At 33.6% G+C, this 24240-nt stretch overlaps 2 protein-coding genes across 2 annotated transcripts in view; one reads left to right on the forward strand and one right to left on the reverse strand.

The window, feature by feature from the left end:
- Positions 1-24240, forward strand: part of LOC142979579 (uncharacterized) — a 189232-nt gene that overhangs the window by 39972 nt on the left and 125020 nt on the right. The window contains exon 3 of the mRNA XM_076124588.1: positions 11128-11173. Coding sequence (XP_075980703.1) covers positions 11128-11173 — 46 coding nt within the window. The remainder of the gene's footprint in view (positions 1-11127; positions 11174-24240) is intronic.
- On the reverse strand, positions 5036-8518 carry LOC142979364 (uncharacterized). The gene is made up of 2 exons (XM_076124231.1): positions 8290-8518; positions 5036-5727 (listed from the first exon to the last, which is right to left on the reverse strand). Exons 1-2 carry the CDS (start codon positions 8468-8470, stop codon positions 5189-5191), a joined length of 720 nt encoding a protein of 239 aa, XP_075980346.1. The 5' UTR covers positions 8471-8518; the 3' UTR covers positions 5036-5188.

Consider the following 24240-nt stretch of genomic DNA (forward strand, 5'->3'; position numbering starts at 1 on the left):
TGGTCGATTTTTGTAGAAATGAAATAGAATTGTTTTTTTTTACATAACAAAATTTGTAGTTATACGTTCGCTAAAGGGCAGAATCTTTTTCGTACGTAGTGACTTGAATCTTCATTGAATTATGAAGTGTATGATTAAAAAATACGTATTTCAAGCCAAGAACTTGTTTTAGTTCCTAGTGAACTATTGTGGAATTCTTTACTACAAAAGAAATTTTAAAAGGGGAGAGAAGACTTTATAGTCAAAGAAACCTGGTACATTACGCGATGACCCCATTCTGAAAGCATCACACGTGCGGAAGCTGTGCGTTATGACTAAGTAGTGTAATTATAATGATATAAATGTACTGACCCACAAACAAATATGAACCTTGCTATCAAAAACAAATAATAGGTATATTGAAGTTAGAATGACTTGGAAGTTATGTGTGTATAAGAAGTAATAATCACTTCTTCTAACGGTGAAGGAAAATATCGTGATGCAAACGTGCATGTTTGATAGTTCATTAGAACAGTTCTTGAAGGAAGGCATGCAAAGTCTTCAACCCGCACTTGGTCAGCGTGGTGGACTCTTCTTCATTACGGGACAGGTCCCTTGCCCAGCAGTGGGGCACAAATGGGTTCAATTTATTAGTGTCATCATAAATAAGTAATATTACAATGAATAATAAATACTGATTTACTGCTCGCCATTTGTAGGTATTTCCGGTTAAATACATGTTTTATGACGTCACTTCCGAATTCCTCATTTAGTTTCAGCTGAATGAATTATCTTTGTATTTATAGAGAAGTTTAATGGATGACTGGATCGGACTAATTTTGGATCATAGTAATACCGGCCGGTATGACTCCCAGATCGAAGAATGTTAATGACTTATTCTACCTATCTATAATGTCGAAAAAAAATAACACTGGCTTATTATTTATTTTCTTTAGAAATATGTACAATACTTGGAAATTTTCCATACTTTTCAAGCATTTTCCGCTGAAGCACGGAGATGCTCAGTTCACATACCACTATCCGGTCACCCATCATTACAATGACCGCGCCAAGCGTCGCTTTACCCACTGACGGTCTACCGATCGGTAAGTTCAACTGGCTATAAGTACCTCGACTACTATCTTTCCTCAAACGGGTATTGAACCCGATACATACGACACATAGTCAGATAAATAAGCTTTGTGTCCTAAACTCTTTAGTATAATTTACTGTTATTACAGTCATTTCACCTAAATCCGTTTTCCATAATCATAATTCGCAATCGTTATCGACCTAGTTTAGTTAGTAATCCTGGTTTAAACCTAGTACCACTATGCTCTAAATATAATCCATTTATTCACGCTAAGTAGCAAACGACCAGTTAGTTCAGTAGATTCAACGTAGTTATGCTGAATATTAAGGCTTTCCTCTGAAACCAGAATAAATAGGTAGGTCCCCAATCCGCACTTGGCCAGCGTGGTGGACTCAAGGCCTAACCCCTCCCTCGTTACGGGAGGAGACCATTGCCCAGCAGTGGAACAGTAACGTATTAATTTATTTTTGAAGTTAAATAGGTACGTGTAAAAGGCACAATTGGTAGGTACTTCCAAATATCAACTGCGGATTTTTGTACATGCTTTGCACCAGGGAGTTTTCCTAAAAGTCTTCTCGTCCATAGAAATCATACTATAGACTGTATTATGACCAAATTAACTTCCAAATTTAATCTTGAGGTATGCCCACGGTAAAGGAGACGAGCGTAAATTTATTTTAGAAGCGTGCGCATTAGAGGTTTATAAGTCGACATTACATTAATTCGTACTTAAGAAGTTCAGTTTCGAACAATCATATTTTAGAAAACAAACTCAAGTAATATATTTATCATCTTCTCCCTTCTAACCATAAACCACTTGAACAATTATGTCTCCATAACTCCAGCGAAATGCCAAAGCAATTACCGAAAAATAATTCACCGGTAGCCAATTGTGGTGGCGATACGCCGCGTACCGCGATACGCCGTTGTCATCTCGTTAATTAAAACGAGGACGATACGCCGCTGGCCACTACGCCGGTTTGTATTGTAAACAAGAGTCCGCCACGCTTGAAATTGTTTGTTTTTTACTAGCTCTAGTATACACATTTTTTAAAATGTTTGATTACTATCTAATAATACGAGGGAACTAATGTGATTATGCATTTTACTGGGATGCTTGACGTTTCGGCACACGTTACACTGGCAATGGTTGCAAGCGGAACATTTATTGTTATAATAATATGACGGTACACAGATGGTTTATAAACTAAATGAATACTAAAGATACTTTTTTATCGAGAGAAATAGGAACCTTCCAGGTTGTAAATTTTAGGCATTACCCATTTTATATAACTGCAGGGAATCAGCTAGGTATTTGTCTGATATTACAAACGTAAATTAAACTACAATTTCTTTTACCTATACTTTTGTAGAAATTTGAAGAGAAGCAAGACAGTCATATTATAAGCCTACAAAGAGACACACAGAAATATTTCATCAATGTCCTAATACGAGTTATAAATCCCCTTAAACTTCAAAGAGTGGGCTTCATCAAAAAAGGGCCTTCGTTCAAAAGATGACCAAAAGCCCTTCGTGTTGATGTCATAATACAAGTACGTTTGTGTACCCACAAAAAAGGCTAATCCGATTACAACCAAACCCTTTTATTGAATAGACTTTTTATTTAGACTCGTGTATGGGTTTAAACATTTCCTGTTTACTATTGTCGTGAGGCCAATAAAAGTTAAGGTTATGCAATCATTGCCGTGATTGGAAAATGATGGGTGGCCATTTTGAGATCTTGTTGATCGTCTTTTGATACATGTAATACTTTAGGTATATTGATGATCTAGATTAAAACGACGTAAATTCTAGAAAATTGCTTAATTAGGTAGGTAGTCGAAAATCATCAAAAAGTTTTAAAAATGAGTGAATGTTAGAACGTTTCAATGTATGGTTCTAGAGAAATTAATACTCTTGTTTCAATATGAGTATATATTTCGTAATATGTGATAAATGGTGCGGTTTATGCCGCCTTGAGCAAAGATATTTAGAGGAAGGAAATGACAAGAATGTGATGAAGCGCACTTGATAATGTGTGATAGGGACAAAATGAGATAGCAAATTATTTTATTACATTACACTTCTCTTAAAAATAGACCTAAGACCCAAAAAGTCGAAAGAATGGTGTGCCGTTGTGGTTTCTACTCAAAATTACCTACCTGCCAAAAGCATAGTGGAATATTTTGTATGTCATACTTCAAAGGGCAAACTGAACGGATGGTTCCAATAATCACTATCATTGAAAAAACTTAAGGGGAAACCCTGACACAATTTCTGAGCATAATTACTTCGAGAATTGTGATTCTAAGTAAGATATGAACATCACAACGTTTGAAAAATATAATTCTAGATTCGATTATGGAAATTGTGTTTAAGAGTGGAGTTAATTTTTAATCTTACTACAATAAATGTAGTTTCAAGCTTAGCACTATAACAATAATTACCTAGGTACATACCTAGTGAATTGCATTTTTTACGGCAATGATTTCTAGCCTTCATGAACTAACATCACATGACAAAATTCACAGGTTTTCTTGAATTTTCGGCATAGGTTACACTGATTCTATTAAAAATATCAAAGTAATGCAATATAGGAAAGTCGATTCTATCTTTTCAGGAAAAAGAAGAAAAAATATCTAGGTCCATTACCGGCGATTCGCGGTATCTGCCTACAAACCTTCCTGATACCTATAAAATTATAGTAGTTATGCTATAACAACACAATATCTTTCCTCATTCCACAGCTATTCTTATCGCAGAATCCAATGAATAAATTAAAAACGATCTCTTTTAGTTAACTTATGATTCCATGTTGGTTTTTAATTAAAATTTTGTATCGATCTAGCTCTATGGTTTGCCGTGAAACCGTGCAAAGTTAAGTGACTAGAATATATTGACTATTTAAGAGTAAAAAGCTTGTAGGATTAATTTAAAGTTTATTTGCTTTATTTTTATTATACACTTTGCTAAAGGGAAATGAATATTGAGATATGGTATAGATTTTTTAGTTTCTACATCCAATTTGATAAAGTAAAAATAAATTGAAAAGTTACGAATGTTTCAGCATCAGGTACCGCGAGTTTTATTTACGTAGTAAAAGAATATTAATTGTCTGCATGTTTGGTCTGTCTTGTACTTTTTTTTACAAAAAACGGTAGTTATACATATGTTTATTAATACTAAAAAAATAATTTGGGAATGTGTATTTTTCTCTCCAAACAGCAAAATACGAGTACACTTGTACAATTCGTTGTAAATTTCCGACTCCCATATACCGATCCAATTCCGCAATTTTCCAAAAACAATAACTTGAACATTCCCTACACAAACAAACAGACACATTAAAGTTATTACCAGAGGTCACTGGAGGTCACCAGAGGTCGTTAGGTCATGAAAAACAACGTAAAAATTACTTCCCTGCAATATTACGTTTTATTATTACAGTTTATGGGCTAACGAATTATGGCTCTCGTTGGGAGAATAATAAAGACTGTTTTACTGTAATTATTTATTGGAGAAGTTGTACGCCAATTGACATAACACTTTAGTATTACGCAATGTGTATAACTGGGCAATTCAGTCTTTACGCGACTGAAACAGTTGCGCGATTTTCTACACTCGGTACTAACGTTATGACGTCATTGAATATTTGACCTTTAAAATTACTTAACATAAGTTCACTCTTTCTAAATTCCCTAGGGGTTGTTGATATATTTTTCATCCAAACAATCTTGATAGCCACTCGATAGTCAGCTATCGAGTGCGCTACGATGCTATCGCGCTACTGTATGTGACGCCAATGATAGAATGATTTTGTTCCTTAGGGTATATTTTTAGTGTCTGCATAACACAATTCGATTATAATGACAAGGTTTAGGTACATATTAATTTAGTCAGTAATAATCAATGTGATTGTTACCTAAGCATATTATCAGGATAACAAAATTAAAATACGTCACTATTTTCATTCAATTTAATCAAATAATTTTAAAACTGACTTAATTCTAACTTAAAGTGAGACTCGCTCCACACAAACTAACAAAATTCAAGGCTTAGCCTTAGACAAAAATATGGCATTTTATTTTTATGAAAATTTATGAACAATAGTTAACCTTAACTCCCTCCACAATCTTTAAAAGTAATGTGCTTTAACACTTTTATTATTTCAATCCTAGCTTCAAACTTCTGTCTAGCATCTAGCTTTCTAAAACTAGGTACTAACGAGAGCATGAACTGCCTGTCTTCATCTTCTTCATCCTTTTTAATATCTTTCAGCATATCCAGAATTTTATCTTCCAAATTCTCGTTCCTTCCTTCATAAATAGGCCGGAGTATCCCAGTGTCTGTTTCAACTTCGAAGTGAGAATTATTTGCAATGTTATTTGTTTGGTACATCAAAGCTTCAGATTTAACATTTTCCAAAGGATCTCCTGAATCATGGGAATTGTCTGATTCTCTGGCTACGTCGTTATTAGGTTCCTCTCCATCATCAGAATCTAGTAAGAACGACATCATGTTGAAGTACTCGTATCGTTTGCGTTTCTTCACGGGCCCTTCGTTGCGTTCTTTTCTTAGTTTTTCCTTCTTCTGTAATGCTATTTCTCTGGTGAAGCATGTTCGGAGACTCTTCCAGCGTCTTTGAAGTTCGTGACCTAGAAAAAAACGATATCATTATTTCAGTTTTAAGTATACGACTGCCTAGGAATTGCAGTGAGTGTAAAATTGTGAAACTTGAAATTTGAAATTTTTGGAGTACAGTTTTTTTTTTGTTTTAGTGTAATTTCATTTGAAAACCTATAGCGATTGATTTTGAGGTGAATGTTAACTAAAATCAACTCTTTATGTGCCTTATAGAGTAATTTAATAAACACGGCAAACCAATCTATTAACTGACCGCATAAAAGATTGCATTTTACTGATTGTTTGCTAACCGGCCACTGTATCGGTTATACCTATGTTATTAAACGCAAATATAGTGGGTATTTTTGAATTATGATCTTGTAAGATCATAATTTGGTTAACGATATTCATGTGTAGGTGGTAAGATAGAAGTAAAATATAATCATCAACCAATTCGTCGATGACTAATTTATTTGTGAATCTAGATACGTTACGAGTCACTACTATAAAGACTTAAAAAAGGGGTAAAGCAGGCAAGTCACGAGCTCAATAAAATCTAGATAAAACTACTGGCTTCTTTCTAAGTCTATTATTTGTTTTTACAGTGGTAGAGTAGAACTCCAATCATTGAATTATTTTCTTGAAAAATAATCAATACAATAGATTCTTTTATTCATTAATTCATGTGATTAAACGTGGGCTCAATATTACCCTCGTTTGTGACCCATATATGACCTTTAATTATGTTTCTCCATAATCTTTATATTTAAAGTCGCGACAGCAAAATGGTTCCTATAAAAAAACATGTTATCAAAGAATACTTTCTTCGTAAAATCGTCGCGTTTACGTTATCATTGTAGAAATTGAGTGCAACGTCTGCTTATCACGTATGTAATATGTATGCTAAATAAATATGAAAGTAGACGGTAAACACTCGATCAGGGACGAGAATTTACTCGACTCTTACGTAGATGATGTAATTGTTCTGTCTCTTTCTTTCTAAAGGTTAAAATAAGGACGATGTGACGTGATATTTCCTTGTATATTGTAAATTGAAATGTATGTTTGTTTATTGCGCTTTTTCACTAAAACTGCTTGATCGATTTGGATAAATTTTGGCAGAGCAGTAGATTGTGTTACGTTCTGAGAAAATATATTATTATTTAAAAAAAAGTATAAGCAGCAGTCTGCTATTGTTAATTTAAGATTTGAAGAAAAATCTTCTTAAAGGTACGACGATGACCAAAACGTCAAGAAATGCAGAAGTATCATGATATTCTTCTTATATGATTGCGTTTAAGACACATTTCGATCTGAGCTAATAAAATCTAGAATTCCAGACCATATGCACACATATTTCTAGTTCCAAGCTAGTTTTAATTCAATCAATTTAGTATCCACAAAACAATTGAGTTCAATTCAGTTTATAGACTTTATAGTGTTGTAGACACCTTGGCTAGCCGTTAAGACAATTAGACTGAAATAGGCTAACATGTAGTCTAGATCTTTTGTATGTTTGTGAAGTTTGTATTGTGTCATCATATCTTGCTAGAGATTCCCATTTGCTTAAAGTATTTTTTCTAGATTTCTCGGTCTTTGAAAACATAATGATATGTGTTAGTCTGTTGTCTATTCTTGATACAAAAACCTATGGCTCGTTAAATGTATTGAGAGTTGGTATCGAACCCACGACAATCATCTAATGTTAGAGGCATAATGATCATCTTAACTATGGCACATTCCCACATCTGGCTCACACACGGTTACTTTGATGATGATCAACTAAAAGCCATATTTCACTTAAATAGTGTATAACAATATTCCATTGTACAACCAATTTTAAACCAATACCTACAAACATTCATCAGAAACTTGTAAAACTTTGCACAGACGTCGAACCCGTGACCCATTTCAAAGTATCCGAGCTGTCTCATTACTGAAACATGGGTATTATTAATTAAATCAATAAAGCGAAACCTGTCAGTACTCATTTTGAGGAAAATAAGTACATTTCTAATGTTTTAGAATATCACAGTGGGTAATTTGTCCCCCCGCGGTCGTTCATATACCACGTGCAATAGGTTCGATCGCTGCACTGGTAATAGAAAAATTTAATAAATATTTTCAAATTAATACTTTCTTGTGTACTTCATGAACATATTTGCAGGGCAGATTTAATTTTGTGGTATCTCAGAAATCACATTATTTTTGGTCAATGTTGCTTAACACTAAAATTTAATCTACGTGAATCCGTTTAATTTAACGATATAATATAGGTGCTCATTTTAGCAACAGTTAGGTACATAAGAAACATCGACACCACTGCGCCATGCAAGCCGTCTGCGTCATAAATGCATTTCTGTCAACATTTTACACCTGTTCTACGAAACTAATAGCAACTGCTTGACAACAATCCGTCTTTATTTATATCTACCTCACAACTAAATAACAACCTTACACCGTTCACATAGAACACATTTTACAACAAAACAAAAATTCGTATTATCTTCCGAGCAACAGAATAGTTCTACAAAACATTCGCATGGAAATTTGTACTGTACGTTAAAGGTAATAAGGTGTATATTAGTACGTACCATATTCAACCTTGTTCTGTGGTTTCAAGTTATCGAAATTCGGAAAAACTTCTCTGCACACTTCAACCCAAAGCTTAGCTTTATATTTCTTATGGCTGTAGTAATTAGCATCGTTCTTATTGTACAACGCGGGGCGTCTTTTCATCGCTAGAATGAGCGTTTCGGCGTCAATCTCCGCCATTTTGTACGTGTGGCGTCGTCCGCGATCGTTAGGCAACTGACGGGAGACGAGGGCGCTGCTGTCGTCCAACCGTTGCCCGATCGGTTGCGAAACGCGCGCAGTTGAAGGCAATGAATTCGATCGGCTAGTGTAGATATGATTTTTGTTTAGTACAGGATTGAGTAGGTGTTCAACTTTGAGTTGCGTTAGATTAAGTTGTTGATAACCGTAGCTTTGTTATCTGAAACTCTTTTCCTTCATTTTTGTAACAAAATCCTTATATACGTGTTAAAACATATGTTTAATACACTTCTTGAAGGCCAATCCGCACTTTGCTAGGGTGGTGGACTCAAGGCCCAGCCCTGAAATCTTTGGGAGAAGACCTTTTCCCAGCAGTGGGACACAAACGGGTTATTAAAAAACTCATAAAAACAGTTGAAACGACGACGTACCCACCCATTTATTTTTTGTTGTGTATATTAGGTATTGATCGTTTTGTAAATTGCTTTTGTTGTTATTAATATTGATATTATTTTCTGATTATGCCGTCTGAATATTAAGATTAGCCTTGATAAAGTTGTTATCGTTAATGAATGGATTAAGTAATATTTAGATATCGACTTATCTTGGAAACATAAGAATTCAAAACTATTGTGATAGGTAACAGATGTTACATAAAAAGTCTTAAATAGCATTAGCACTTTAGCACCAAGGCGTGATATTATGTATGGACCAATAGCACTTAGTCCGACCTAGGAATCGAATCCGGAACTTCGCGGTCAGCGCTCGGATACATTACCGACCGCGCCACAGAGGCAGTCAATCACAAAAATATAGTTCTCATTTTAGTAAATGAAAGTCACTCTACACTACAGTTTGTTTGCTCGCGGCCGCACAAGACAGAGAAAGGACATATTCAAACTTACGCGTGTGAGTGAGATAGCAATACGTCTGTTGCTGTAATGCATTAGTTGGCAACATGTGGCCGACAGAAAGCTATCGAGACGAAGCAATAAATATATCGATGCTAAAGTGTCAATATACAAAGTGTTTTCTTTGAAATTCATCAATTTTTGTTCAGATATTTTATGTCCTAGGTATTTGGTGGCCAGTCTGATACTTACTACTTTGGTAAAGTTTGTCAACGCTTCTGCTAGTCGACGCAGCTACTTCAATTCGTCATGGGCTCGATTCCTGCAAGCAGTAGAATTAGAGATTTATTATCTTGTAAAAATTGCAGTGACAATATTTTTCATTCATTTTGACTGTTTCTGTGCGCGATTGTGGAACCGACTCATCATGTCAAGCATCTCATCAACATATCAACACTTATCGTTGCGTCTCGGTTTCGATTCCCAGTTCGGGTAAAATAATGTCGATATTTTCTTATTTATTGTTAATGGCGAATTATGATTTTATTTTATACACCTTTATCTTGACTTCCGGATATAATTGTTTCTATGTAGGTATGTTATGAATTATCAAAATAACATTGACAAAATTTATAGATTTCTCATTCTTCAAAAACTTTAGTATAGCATATAAAATACTCGTGTTCTTAAGGAAATACTAGATACACTCTTAAAGATTTACGGCTAAGCATTGAATTATGATGGATAGGTAGAAAGGTAACACACTGGGTAACAAAACCTGTAAGTTTATGTAAAGAAAGCTGTACTTATATAAAGTTTCACATTATTGAGAGATTCATTGTTAAATTTACTGTCACTGATATTGAATTATGTTTATAGCTCATACTTAGCGCTAGTCTTTGGACTTATTTACTATAATGAAAGACAGATTAGTACTTACTTTCTCTCAATATTTATCATAAATGAGGTGATATTCGGCTTTTAGACATTGCACTGAAAAGTAATTAAAAAATTGAGTGACTTTCAGAAAAATTATGATGCCTAATACCTATAGTTCTACAATATTTTTGTTTAATATTCTTTAGGTCAGTTTCACTATTTATAAATTAATGTCAGATAACCTATATACTAGATAAAATGACACCAAATTTATGAAAATACCCGTGAAAAATGTAGCCTGATAGGTTATCTGCTAGTTTTCCTAATAATCCATACTTCCATACTAATATTATAAATGCGAAAGTAACTCTGTCTGTCTGTCTGTCTTTCTGTCTGCTACTCAATCACGCCTAAACTACTGAACCAATTCGCATGAAATTTGGTATGGAGATATTTTGATACCCGAGAAAGGACATAGGCTACTTTTTACCCCGGGAAACGACGCATTTCCCGGGAAAATTCAAGTGGCGAACGAAGTCGCGAATAAGCAATACTATAATGACATTAAATTAACAAAATTCCGTTGTCATGGCAACTGTTTTAATGGCGGATATGCCATAACGCGACTTCGTTATACGTAGATATAAATAATTTTAAGAATATTTTTCGTGAAAAAAAAGCATATTTTATATCATCACGCTACGACCAATAGGAGCAGAGTAACAGTAAAAAGTGTTACAAACCGTAGAAAATTCTGACCCATTCTCTCTTATGTGCGCAAGCGAAGTTGCGCGGGTCAGCTAGTATAATATAAGTTTATTGTGCTAAAATAATTAAACCTTCTTAATACATATTCTAGTTGTTCCAATAACAAGTAAATGTATGTATGAATTGCATAAATTTCTAAACTTATCTTGCTTGTTTCAGTGGAAATCGCGATGGTGTGTCATGCGGAAGTTGTCTCCAGTTGCAGGTAAATAACATACACCCTACTTTTATATTATATTAAAATTATTTTCAATGGATTGCAACCAATATTTCTGTCACTTACTGTCAAAATAGTTTCATAGGAAAAAAGTATTTATACAAGTGGCTCTAAAGAGGATGTTTTTAGTTCTTACTATTAAAGTAGGTATTTACATTGTAATTAATACACCAAATAAGTTACATTATTTAAATATAAGTATTTCTGAACTAAAAAAAATAAGTAATGCCTACCTACATACTTTTTTTTAACCCATTACTGTCCCACTGCTGGGCAAGGGCCTCCTCCACGAGGGAATACATACATAATATATAGATATATGACAGGTAGTGAGGTTTTATTATTCAATCTATGTTAGTGTCCCACAGCTGGGCAAAGGCCTCTTTCATAGACTAATCTAACATATTGTATATGTGGTGGGTTCGAATCCCACCCGGGACAAATCTTTGTGTGATGAGCACGAGTATTTGTTCTAAGCCTGGATGTCAATTAATCTATATAAGTATGTATTTAGAAATATATAAGTATGTTTATCAGTTATTTGGTTGCCATAGTACAAGCTCTGCTTAGTTTGGAATCTAATGACCGTGTGTGAGTTGTCCAATTATATTTATTTATATTTATTTATATAAAACAAAATGTTACAAATCTTATTTAGCTTCCAATCATCATATACTTAAAAAACGCCTAGTTTTTATTGCCTAATTTAGGTACACGGTCTTTTAAGTATCGTGAGGCGACAAAAAGTTGCCTTCTCATTGCTTGATGACTTGTAATTACTACAGGAAAAAAGAATACTAAGAATATGTAATTAAGTTTTTCTCACCTGTATAAAACTAGATACTAAACATTTAAAAAAATCTGCAATTTCCAGTTCCATTTGTACTGTGTTTCGAAAACATAATTTTTAAAGACTGATCAAAATCTTTTACAACTAATGGTAGTTTCTGATTTTATAGTTAAGCATGATCATGAAGCCTTTCAATTTCCTAAAAACAGTTGCTGAAGGAATGAGAAGTACTTAAACCACACTTGGTGATCATAGTAGACTCAAAACCTATCCTATCCTGTTTATTTTTATGTTTTTTTATTTATTTTCTTGATTTTTTACTAAACAAGTTGATAAAGTAAGCCGACTTAATACAATCTCATAAAACTATAAAAAAAATCAAGGACTTTTACCTGACAACCACTCTTTACATAGACAAAAAAATATCAACTCTACCACAATCAAATTAAGGTTTAATTTATATTCCCTGTTTTGAAAGTGATGCGTCACTTATGGGAAATTACAGGTATTGTGTATATCTGTCCTTTTCTTTTGTTATAATGAGTGAAAGAGATGCTTGACAATTAACAGGATGTATTCAAGGTTTTGAATGAATGGATGACAGTTTTGATGGCAAAAAATCTGTAGTGACTTGACAGTTAGAAGAGGTATTATTGTTTACTTTTAAAGAAGGTAGATTTTTAAAGAGAAATTAATATGAGGGACTATTTTAAATACGTTTTAGTAGTGTCCTGTACAATAATAAGCAATCGACCATATTCAGCTGCAATTCAGTGAACTTAGATGTTTCACACATTTAAAAACAAGTAGGTAACTTTTTCAATGTCCTAATATAATTTAATTATAATATCCACCGTTATTTATTATGCGTTGCGTAATTTTATCAGATTATTTGGAAAAAGGCAAAGAAGAATTTTAGGTAGTTAAAGTACTTAGAAGAAACAAAAATACATAGAGGATTCTTTTGTTCGCCTCCAAATATAACTCGGTATTTGGCTGTCTTCTATGAAGTAATCTTCCATCTTATGAAACCTAGAATAAAGACCAATTAATTAACTACAATTCTATTTAATAAAGGTATGTAATGTAACTAATATAGGTCGATATTCCAGCTTGATAGGAATGTCATTGGACTAAATTGCAATTGCATTGTATCTATCATTGATATTAGGGCGACAAGCATTAAGCTTGTTATAGTTTGTGTGGGTAGGCAGAGATGTGTTACACTGTTAAGAAATTATCATTTTAGTATTATGTCCCGCGGTTTCGCTTGGGTTTATTGTAATCGTTTTTCTTACGTAGTTCATAATAAGATGTAAGATATCTGTAATATCCATCCATATCTTTTGACATTCGCGGCGCAATGGTTAAGGGCGCTGCCACGCTTCTACCACAGCTCACACAGGCTATAGTTTCAATTCCGGAACAAATATTTGAGTTATCTATAAATTTTTTTTAGCCTTACATACTCTGTCTGTAATATAGGACCTTCATTTGTATGTCTGTAAAAGTCCCAAAACAAGAGTACCTAACTCATTATTAATTCTTAGTGCATCTTTTTCTTACTAAAAAATCTTGCACGTAATTATGTATGAATGGTAAAAAATTAAGGCCCATTTCCGTTTACATCTAAAATTTAAGTAATAACAGTACCTGCCTTAATTAGCCTACTCGCAATAGGCTATCGTATCTAACTGAATGACGTCACACTGCGCCGGCGCACTTCTAGGAACGCAGCCAAGGCGAACCACTGTGGACAAGAAACGTGTCTATAACTAAAAGTAATAGTATTTCTAGACTTTTGTAATATTTTTGATAGTAGGTAACAACTAACAAATATTTTATAAGAGATATTCAATTTTGATGTTTGTTTTTGATGCTATATTGACGATACTTACTACTTACTCTAACTAAAGGTGGTCAGCGATAGATTTTGCTTTGTAAATTAATTGAATGTAGGTACAGGTGTATAGTGTGTTGTACACGGCCGGGAATTGAATCCATACCACTTTAATTTTTATATCGGAAAATGCTCTATGATATTAAAATTTATGTTGCAATTCGCTTTACAAGTTATCAAATAGATACTGTACTGTATAATATATTAAGGGAACCTGTTGTACCTAGGCCGGTTTTTTAGAAATATATTTTTTATTTTGATTTGACGTGCAGCACACAAATCATATTTGCATAGTTTGAAATGTCAATTATTTGGGTACTCACCAAAAAAATATCAGAAATGTATATTTAATATTTACATAATATTTTTAAATTTAAAAAAAAATGGGAAATGTGGCCAAGGTACAACATACCCTATGTACCTAGGCCAGTAGTACGTTGTACCTAGGCCACATTGAAATTTGGGGGTATTTTAAGCAAATAATCAAGTTTTGTTAACTAAAATCATTTTATTTGATTTATTACAGTACACAGTATTATTACAGCATACAGTATTTAACAAAACATTTAAAAAATTCTCAAATGATAAAAAATTAAAAAATGATAAAAATTAAAATAATATTCATAGCTTTTTTTTATGCTTTTCAAACAAAATATTTAAACAAAAACAACTAACTTTGGCCACCGTTTCGTAACATCACATCGCTGCGCCTGCCAAACTCCATATGTGTATTTTGATGTTAAAAAAAATGAATATTGTGTAAATAAAAAAAAAAGTTTTCCAAAATCTCACAAAAGACACATGTGGAACTTGGCAGGCGCAGCGACGATATCACATAATATAATATAACAAATCAATATACCTATATAGCATAGCAACGGAAAACAAAATATTGAAACAACTAGCTGACCCGCGCAACTTCCCTTGCGTCACATAAGAAAGAATGGGTCATAATTTTCCCCGTTTTTGTAACATTTTTTACTGGTACTCTGCTCCTATTGGTCATAGCGTGCTGATATATAGCCTATAGCCTTCCTCGATAAATGGGCTATCTAAAACTGAAAGAATTTTTCAAATCGGACCAGTAGTTCCTGAGATTAGCGCGTTCAAACAAACAAACAAACTCTTCAGCTTTATAATATTAGTATAGATTAGTATAGATTATCTTTACCTATATATAAATTATTATTTCTCTCTTAAATTTTAATCAGTCATTTGGACTAGCTATTATAAAAACACTATCAATAATGTCGATATATTATTCAGCCTTAAGCATTTAGTAGAAATCCCAGTACTTCTGTATCTCTGGAACATAATAAATTTCTCTGTTCTTGTTAACTTTTTGCGGGGTTTTAATCTCCTCTTTTTCAGGTCATTTCCAGTTTTTAAGTGATTTTTGCATCGATTTCTGAAATAATAAAGATATTTAATTAGGAATATTATTACGTAAATGTGAAATAATTTAATAAAACATTCTCCTGGCTAAAGTACAACATCCAGGTTGTACCTTGGCCAGTGGCCAAGGTACAGCTGATCGACAGTGGCCGAGGTACAACACTACTCCAACTTCACTAAAACGGTGATTTTATATAGTTTAGAATTTAAGTATCTCGTAAGTTTTTTATTGTGTTGAGACTTGTAAAATCAAAGAACCGATAGCATATAACAGTTAAGTGACTATTAGAAAACTTTTAAAACTATTAGACTTCAAAATATATTAGAAATACTTACTTTTTCACACAAAAAAGTTTCAGCGTCGATAACACCAAACACCGGCTTAATGGCGGTATGCGATTAAATGCACATTGAATAGTCTGTAGTGACGTATCGAATACCGTAAACAGTAGAATTTAGTATCGCGCGAATATATGAAAACGAGCCCAGTGGCCTAGGTACACATAGTGCCAAGGTACAACAGGTTCCCCTATGTTTCTTTGATAGATACTAATAAAATGAAGTATTACTTCCTACATTAGGGTACTATAAAAAAAAAAGTTATCAAATGTAAATTAAAATAGTCATAGATATATGAATGTAGCGTTTTTCCTGCGTCTCATTAAATAGTATTTCTATTATATTATTCTATTATGTTCACTATGTTAGGAGATTCTACTACATCTTTAAATATTCAATACTTTCACTAGAAAAGAGAAAAAATCTTGAAATGAATGCTAAATAATGTAAATGCTCACATTACTACCCATTAGGACTCACAAAAATGTCTAGAAAATAGCTGCGTTATGTCTAGACTCATATTATTAGCACTAAGACTGGTCTGGATTTAAAAATGTTGCGTAAGATATGAAGTATTTTCCAAAATAATACTTTTATTTTAGAGATAAATTTTGTATTATTGTCTGTTAAAATTGAGTTTTGGGAGTATGTCGTGTAAATTTCATGAAGTAAAAGTTAAGAAGCAGTAAAGTAAAAAATAAATAGTTCATTTTACCAAGTAATTTAACTGATTGTTCAATTTAAGAAGTAAAGGGATACACCTTTTTCCAGCTGTGGGTCAGCCAAGTTAAAAATAACCTTGTTGCGTATTTTAAAGATAACTTCCACTTATAATTTTATCGTGAGTGGAAAAGTTTATTAGAAAAAAAAACCTCATCCTCTTTTCAGTAGCTAGGTGTCCAAAAGTGACCAAACGAACTGCAGAATTCGAGATGAATACAATTTAATATACCTACAGCGGTTGTTCTACAACTTTTGCCTGAAAATCCACATTCAGAACATATCACTAACATACAAACAAACAAAGAAAAGACGCGCACACAAACATTTTAAACTAAAAAACCGCTAAATCAAAATTCAGGTCACACTCGACTTTCGTAATTTCGCAAAATGTTTTAAAATCATAATTATTTTGGCTTAATTAGCTAGATGCGTCCGCGATACACTGTAATTAAGATTTTAACATACTGATTAACTATGTAGGTTATATTTCAAGTTTGTAATTAAAGCTAGCTTAGATTAGTTTTACAGACTTTGGTATCAAATTACTTGGAGTTTATTGAGTTAATAACTTGGTTTTATTTGATGTTGGAAAACTTTGATGTATGAAGACCTATATTTATCTAAATTATGTACACTTAGTTTAACCCTTGAATTCGGCAAAATACTTTAAATCGTTATAATAATCAGTCAATTTTGTAGCGTAATTTTCTACAGTCGTAGTCGGTGCTATCGAGTATCGAGAGTTTGACATTTAAAATGTACTGCAAAAATTGTTCTTACGCAGTCCACTGGAGGCGCTAATTAGATTTTTTATGCAAAATTTCTCAATAGATATCTGATTGTCAATAGTTTATGTGTTAAAAATTCGCGCTACTGTGTATGTCATCGTTGCACAGTCAATTGACTCTCAAATACGAGACATATTTCACTAGTGGTCAGTTTATTTTGAATCTTCCAATTCAGTATATTCTTATTTTTTTTTTTACATGTACCATTGAACCTTAATTCGGAGAGCATCTTCCTAACATAGCATTTGTAAAAATGTATCGATGTTTTAAACTCGTTTATCTTTAAAACTATTGAACGGATTGTAACGAAATTTAGCACATAAACAGTTTACAATCCAGATTAACTCCCAGAAAACCTTTCAAAACGGACGAAATCGCAGACAAAACTAGTACAACACAACACATAATCACAACGGAAACACGTTAAGCTAACGAGTAAATACAAGAGGATCCATCATAACTGACGTGTATCATCACGACACTCACGGTGCAAACAGAGGTGTGACAACAACTTGTCAGTCATAATGGGATGTTGAGGTTTTGTGTTACGATGTAAGGATATTAGAATGGTATTTCTATTTAAGTTTTCTTAGGTTTTAGAAAAGTAGATTTTAGAGAGAGGTTTTAAGTAATGATCTGTAATCGGTAAGCTTCGGTTTGGGTCTTCAGAATAACATCGAAAGCAGAGCGTTTTGCTGATTAAAAAGCTCAAGATTTGATTCCTGGGTTGTGCTTAAAGAAATAAGAGGCATCATCAACATCCCTCCAATGTAAAATCTACATAATAAGATTGATTGTATATTGTCGATAAGCATTTTTACCTTATAATTTTGCTTTTAAACTGTCAGTTGTTATTGAGGTACTATCTTAGGTATTATATGCAACTTAATTTATTTTATATTCAGGTTTTAAATATATTACCTACATTTCCGACTTGACTTGTCATTCCAGACATTCGTCATAATCTGTAACACTATTCAAACCAAGTTTTTAGGACAGGCGTAGCCTCCGTAGAAAATCTTTAAAATTTCAATTCCCACTAACGAATAGTATTTGTATACCTACTAAAGATTTATCTACAATTGATTTTACAGCGCAAATCAATGATAGACTTTACCATTGAAATAAACATCTACCATTAAAACTGGCCATCATCAGTACTCATTAACTGTGGCCATTAATTAGTCATTAATTGACAATGACGTACGTTAAATAGATCCTTTATAACGGTCCAACAGATTTGATTCGGGAAATTAAAACAATGAGTGGTTGTTTTGTAGTTATTTTAATAGGTTTTAACTTTGCCTCAGATGCTCTCAACTCAACGTTGGGAAGAAATGGGCTGAATAGACAGATAGATGTCCTAGTTTATTCTGGGATTTATTTATTCATTCTTTGGGAAAAAACAGCTTAAATATATGGCTAAGTGAAATAACTGTAACTTAGGCCTAAAAAAATCCACAGATGTTTAGACACAGCATTAAAGTTTGTATAAGACTGTATGATAAGTAATATTTTATTCTTTGGCTAAATCGGTCTTAAGACATCACTAGTTAGATTTCCAGGCTGATTTGATTCTTGGGCCAATATATTTGTAACAAACAACAAAATCAGTTTCAGGAATAAGTGTAATAGACAGATTTTCGGAGTTATTACATTTGTATATTTATTTATTTATATTTTAAATCTAGCTTGTTAAAGCAACTGATACTTTAATTGCACACAAAATTACACAATTTCGAAAAGATTTTACCAAGTTTTTTGCTTAGTTATTGAACCCTTATCCACTTGCGTGAAAGACAAATGCTTACGAATCAGTTATAACTGCTTTACTTTTTCTCTTTTCTCTCTCGATAATATAACATTAAAAACCCCTACTTAATTCCATCCGAAGCCCGATATCTCCACACTCGATTCAACATTCGTAAATAAAATCGTTTCGAAAGTGCAGAACGATAATTAAAACGCAAATAAAACGACATTTCACGATCGTTGTGTCGCAACGCAACACTGGCAACACTGGCGACGACGCGCGACAAAATACCACTCGCACTTGACACATTTATAGCTCAACACGCAAATACACAGTACTGTGATCAGAGAATGGAAAGACGCGGCAGTTTGTTAAATGTTTAAATATATTTTTACCTTATTTTTTTATTTTTGACGCTATTTCCCATAGCTTTTGTTCTTGATGACCAGCGGATTTCGGTTTCAATCTTTGTCTTTCTTTACTGTTAAGAATCTGAAGAGCTCTTGCTTCCAAAGTTTAATTTAACCCTATCTGACTCGCGCTGCTTTGCTTGCGTCACAAAAGAGAGAATAAGTCATAATTTTCCCCATTTTTTAAAAAAATTTTTGAGATATTTTTCGTAATCCAACGTTAGTAGGAATTGAAATCTGTAGGTTCTTTGGATCACGACCTTAAAATTAACGATTAGCCAAACCTCACAATTAAAATAAATACCTAACATTAAAACTCTGCAACTTACTTCTTCTCAACCTAAGCCGAATCCCCACAATCATCCCCCAATCAACAACAATCTCAAACAAGCTTTACAAACAAACTCCAAGTGAACCAGGGAGCTCATTCTCTGCTTAATCCTTTAATCTCCCGTCACCGCTGATAGGTTTGTCTTGAGACCACACAATATATGACTCTGTGTGGTGTGAGATTTAGTGTGTCCTGTTGCGTAATATACGAAGACAGCTAGGGATATAAGTGGCAAGAATTGAGAAGTAAGTAAGCCCTGTGTGGTCCAGGTGTATGCGACAGCTGAGAACGAGGTCGGAGCTTCAATTCTTAGGCCGGGCAAAATGTTAACTGAAGTATGTAGTCATTTTTCCCTAGTTTCCATAGTTGCCTTCTTAGGCAACTATGGATACTAGCTACCATAGCTTGGCAACATGCCCGGTATATGGTGATCGGTACACCTCCTATAGCGTAGGAATAACTTGTGAACAACAAAACGTGGGAATGTAAATATTGGCTAAAGCTTCGGATGCGACAAAGTAATTATGTTTTTTCCCTTACCCTGCTTCTAGTCCCACTGCTAAACAAAGGCTTCTTCGCTGGTCTACCAGACCCCTTAGAGCAATAGTTGTTCATGGTTACCTATAAAAAATCTTGCCAGAAAATACTAAAAACCACTATTAATTCAGGACTGACACACTTTATATGGCTACAAGTCAATAAATAAATATTAAAGAACCATATATTCAGAAAGGTAATATTTCCTACAAAACAATAGACATTTTTTTGCTTAAAAAAAGACAACTCCCGCACTAAGAATTGCTCTTGTGTCGCGGGGACTTTTACAAACATACAAGCAACGGACACAAAGCACAACCAGACCCGAAACAATTATTTGTGGATCGCACAAATAATTGTCCCGTGTGGGAATCGAACCCACGACCTCCCGACGCAATGGTTGCGGCGTGGTGACCTAAACCACTGCGCCACGGAGGCAGTCACATGTAGCCATTGATCACACGCTTAATTATACACTTTAAACTAAGCCATAATACTAATATATTCAAATGACCACGTCTGTTATTATAACTTAATCTATGATCTAATATACCAAGAACTGAACAGAATCATTGCATCAGTTACTGAGAAACCACTGACATCATCACTCGAACCTTACTTCTGATAAATACTTCTCAATTCTAAGATTAGGACCCTTGAAAACTCTAGAATGTGTTTGTAACTTATTTCGTGGTATAGTGGTTAAGGTAGTCATTATGCTACAACTACTGTGTGTGGGAATTCTGGATTCCCATTCGGAGTTAATATTTTGTGATATTAATGGATTTAGTTATAAGTTGTTGTTGCTTGTGTAAAAATCCCCGTGACATGAAATTGAACCCTTTAACGGACGTATTTATATTTTCTAAAGATTGTACAGTTTTTTATAAGCCTGCGGCTGTCCTAAAGCACGATTACTAACACTCGGTACTATCAAAGAGCCGTTAGTGCTGTCATTAAAAAAAATACATATTTACTTATTCTGTTTTTTTTTCGAGAGCAAATCTGTTTGCAGAAAGATATGTGTTACTATTAAAATTGCTACCTTATATTTTTATTACTTAAGTTAGTCAGCACCCCTAGCGTAAATTAAAAGCACTAATTTATGTCAAATATTGCAAATAATAAACCGCCACGTTAGCACGGAATGTAGAAAATCACACTACAGTTTACTAATAAACAAATAATAATGCTAAATTGCATAAATAACAGATTCATCGGTCTCTGACCTCGCTGATGTCTTATCAGACTGAATGCTAATCCTTCATTGTTTCCTACCTGCATAATATTTGCATTTACAATAATAAATAACCTTACAGATTGATCTTGAAGAACTTTAATATTAACATTGTTAAGTCAATAACTAGGTAAATGTATTAGCCTAACCCTCATATGCGGTGGAGACCCATTTCTATCTACGCAAAAATGATAAGTTACTATTATGTATATTTATGGTCTGTTCTCAGCATCAGCTGTAGTTCTGTGCTACAAAATATTTTTAGTTTAGTTACTTAGTAGTATGCATAGGAATGATATAATATAACTTACTAAAAATAACTGCACTTACAATTTTTTGACCACACGTTGCACTTTCCTAGAAGCTGATTTTCAGCCAGGCTGTTATGTATGTCAGTGGACCACACAGTGCATTGTTTCTTTTTTAAAATAATGTTTAGTAAAATGTTATAACAATGCTGCAATGAACTGCATAATGGCTATCAAATAGACGTATACTAGTTTTCAGCTATCATAATTAGATACACTGATCGTATTTAAACCCTTTAATAGACCAACAATGACGTCACAAACCTTGAACTCATAAAACATAGTATTCATATTAGCTATAAACCAGACTACATTGAACACACTCAATATAGATTAGTTCACACGGAAACATCAATCGTTTCACAGTCATGAAAGCTGCTATCTATCAGACGGACAAACAGTGCATTCATTAGCGGTCGGTGCACTGCGAGTGCACTATGAGTGCTCGCTCTGTCACTCTCTCACCCTCTCGCTCTAGATAGTGCTGTCTCACTCGTACGTCAAAATAACGAGACGTTTTGAATATCTTGAAATGGCGATGTTTATATTTGCAGTGTTTATTTAGGTATAAGATCTATTATTAACTGATGGAATAAAAGCAAACCTAGGACCACCATTTGTCTCCACTTTGTAATCATAAATTACCACTAAGTTATTAAATGATTGTATATGAGTAATTACATTCTTTGGATTAGAGCACTCCGGGAAAGCCTCTGTCAAGTCCCAAAAAAACCGAAACACAGAAACTTTGGTGTGGTGTTTCACTGTGGTGTAAAATAGAAGAAACTTATGTTTTTAAAGAAAATTATGTTGAATCACAGAAGAGTATGAAATAATACAATAAAAAAAAATGATAAAAAATTTACAACCTAATGATTTGAAAAATATTACATATAGAAAGTAATTATAACTTAATTTATTGTAAAAAGCATGATAATTATTTCAGTTGTGCACAAAAAAAAAGTGAAAAGTAAGCCAAGTTCGCCACAAATATCCACCTTTTACTTTCCCAACTGGAGTATAAACCATTATCTTAATATTCGGTTAGTTTGCGAATATTTGCGGATCAGGCTAACGGTTATAATGCCTATAAAAATAAACGTAAGATCCACAATAATAATTAAAGTTTATCGCCTCGGTAATCTGGGTTAGGCCGTGCTTTAAATACGGTTGGTTTATAACTGTTGGGTAACAACATCACGACTTTCCTATAAGAGGTACGACAGACATTGGCAAATTGTCACTTATAGCTTGAATCTCATTCTGAGAGGAGACCAGTACCTCGATTCTCTACCACTATCGACTACTGACTACGGGCTAGCTATCAAAATTTTGACATTTAGCATGTACTTCCAAAAAAGTTTCTGCAACACCCGTCAGAGGCGCTGATCAGATTTTCATACAAAATTTCTCGATGACATGTCGGTTATCGGTAGTCGATAGTAATAGAGAATTGAGCTACAGGGCATAGAAGTTGGGCAGTGATAGGTAAAAACAAGGCCAAACCACTATCTCCTTCCAGTAGGAGGCCAGTTTTCAGCAGAGAAAACATATTGTAGGTTAGATTTATTTAATTTTAGTTTGTGCCTAGATAGGTATATAACCTAGGATGATTAACAGTTAAGACTTACTCTGACATTTTAACCAATTCCATCGGGATTCCTTTAATTTGGCAAAAGAAAATAATTATGGTTTCGCAAATATAAAATAGCATTATGTATATCAGAGATAAGTTTACACGGTTATAGCTACGAAATTCTTAACTTTAAAATACACCACGTGTTTGCACTCCAAGACTCAAATCAACACCATGGCAAGTTGACGTCATCATAACAAGTTGCAACATGTTTGAACTTGGCTAAAATATAACCGTCTAAAGACCTTGAAAATGAACTTGGCCATGTACAATATTTTTTTTACAAAAAGATGAATAGATTTTTAAGATTAGGTAGGTGTATTTTGGTCGGTACTCCGCCCATTTGATTTTATTATAGAATATTCAACTCAAATCCTTTTCAAGATGTATTGTTTTTTTTTAAACTATTGCTATCCCATTGTTAGGCAAGGGTCTCCTCCCGAATTTAGTCCGGCCGTGAGTCCCTTACTTTGAAACATTTCATCATTAGAGAAAGCAAAATAGACAGTAGAGACCTTAACTTTTGCATTTTGTACTCGTAATATTAATATGCACTTCATTTATTACAATACTTCCTCGATCCCCTATCTTAACTTCTAAAAGTTCCATTCCTTTATTGGCTTTTACCTTTAATTAACCAAAGAGACGATTACTTACATCTAGTGAGTCAGCTATCGAGTCCTTATCAGCAATTTTCGTATGGGAAATTGATCAACGCTTTTACCAGTGCTAAAACAACTTCTTGTTTGAACTAAGTTTAGTTCATAATATCTATAGGCACGTAGCTTACACCAGTATATAATAACTGCATGTCTTTAAAAAGACCAGCTGTCAAAAATGTATGGAGAGGATAGTGTTTGAAAGAGTTCGTGTAATGCTCTTCTATCTGTGGATAATAATACGACATA

The sequence above is a fragment of the Anticarsia gemmatalis genome, chromosome 16, assembly GCF_050436995.1.
Source record: "Anticarsia gemmatalis isolate Benzon Research Colony breed Stoneville strain chromosome 16, ilAntGemm2 primary, whole genome shotgun sequence".
In the NCBI taxonomy this organism is placed as follows: domain Eukaryota; kingdom Metazoa; phylum Arthropoda; class Insecta; order Lepidoptera; family Erebidae; genus Anticarsia; species Anticarsia gemmatalis.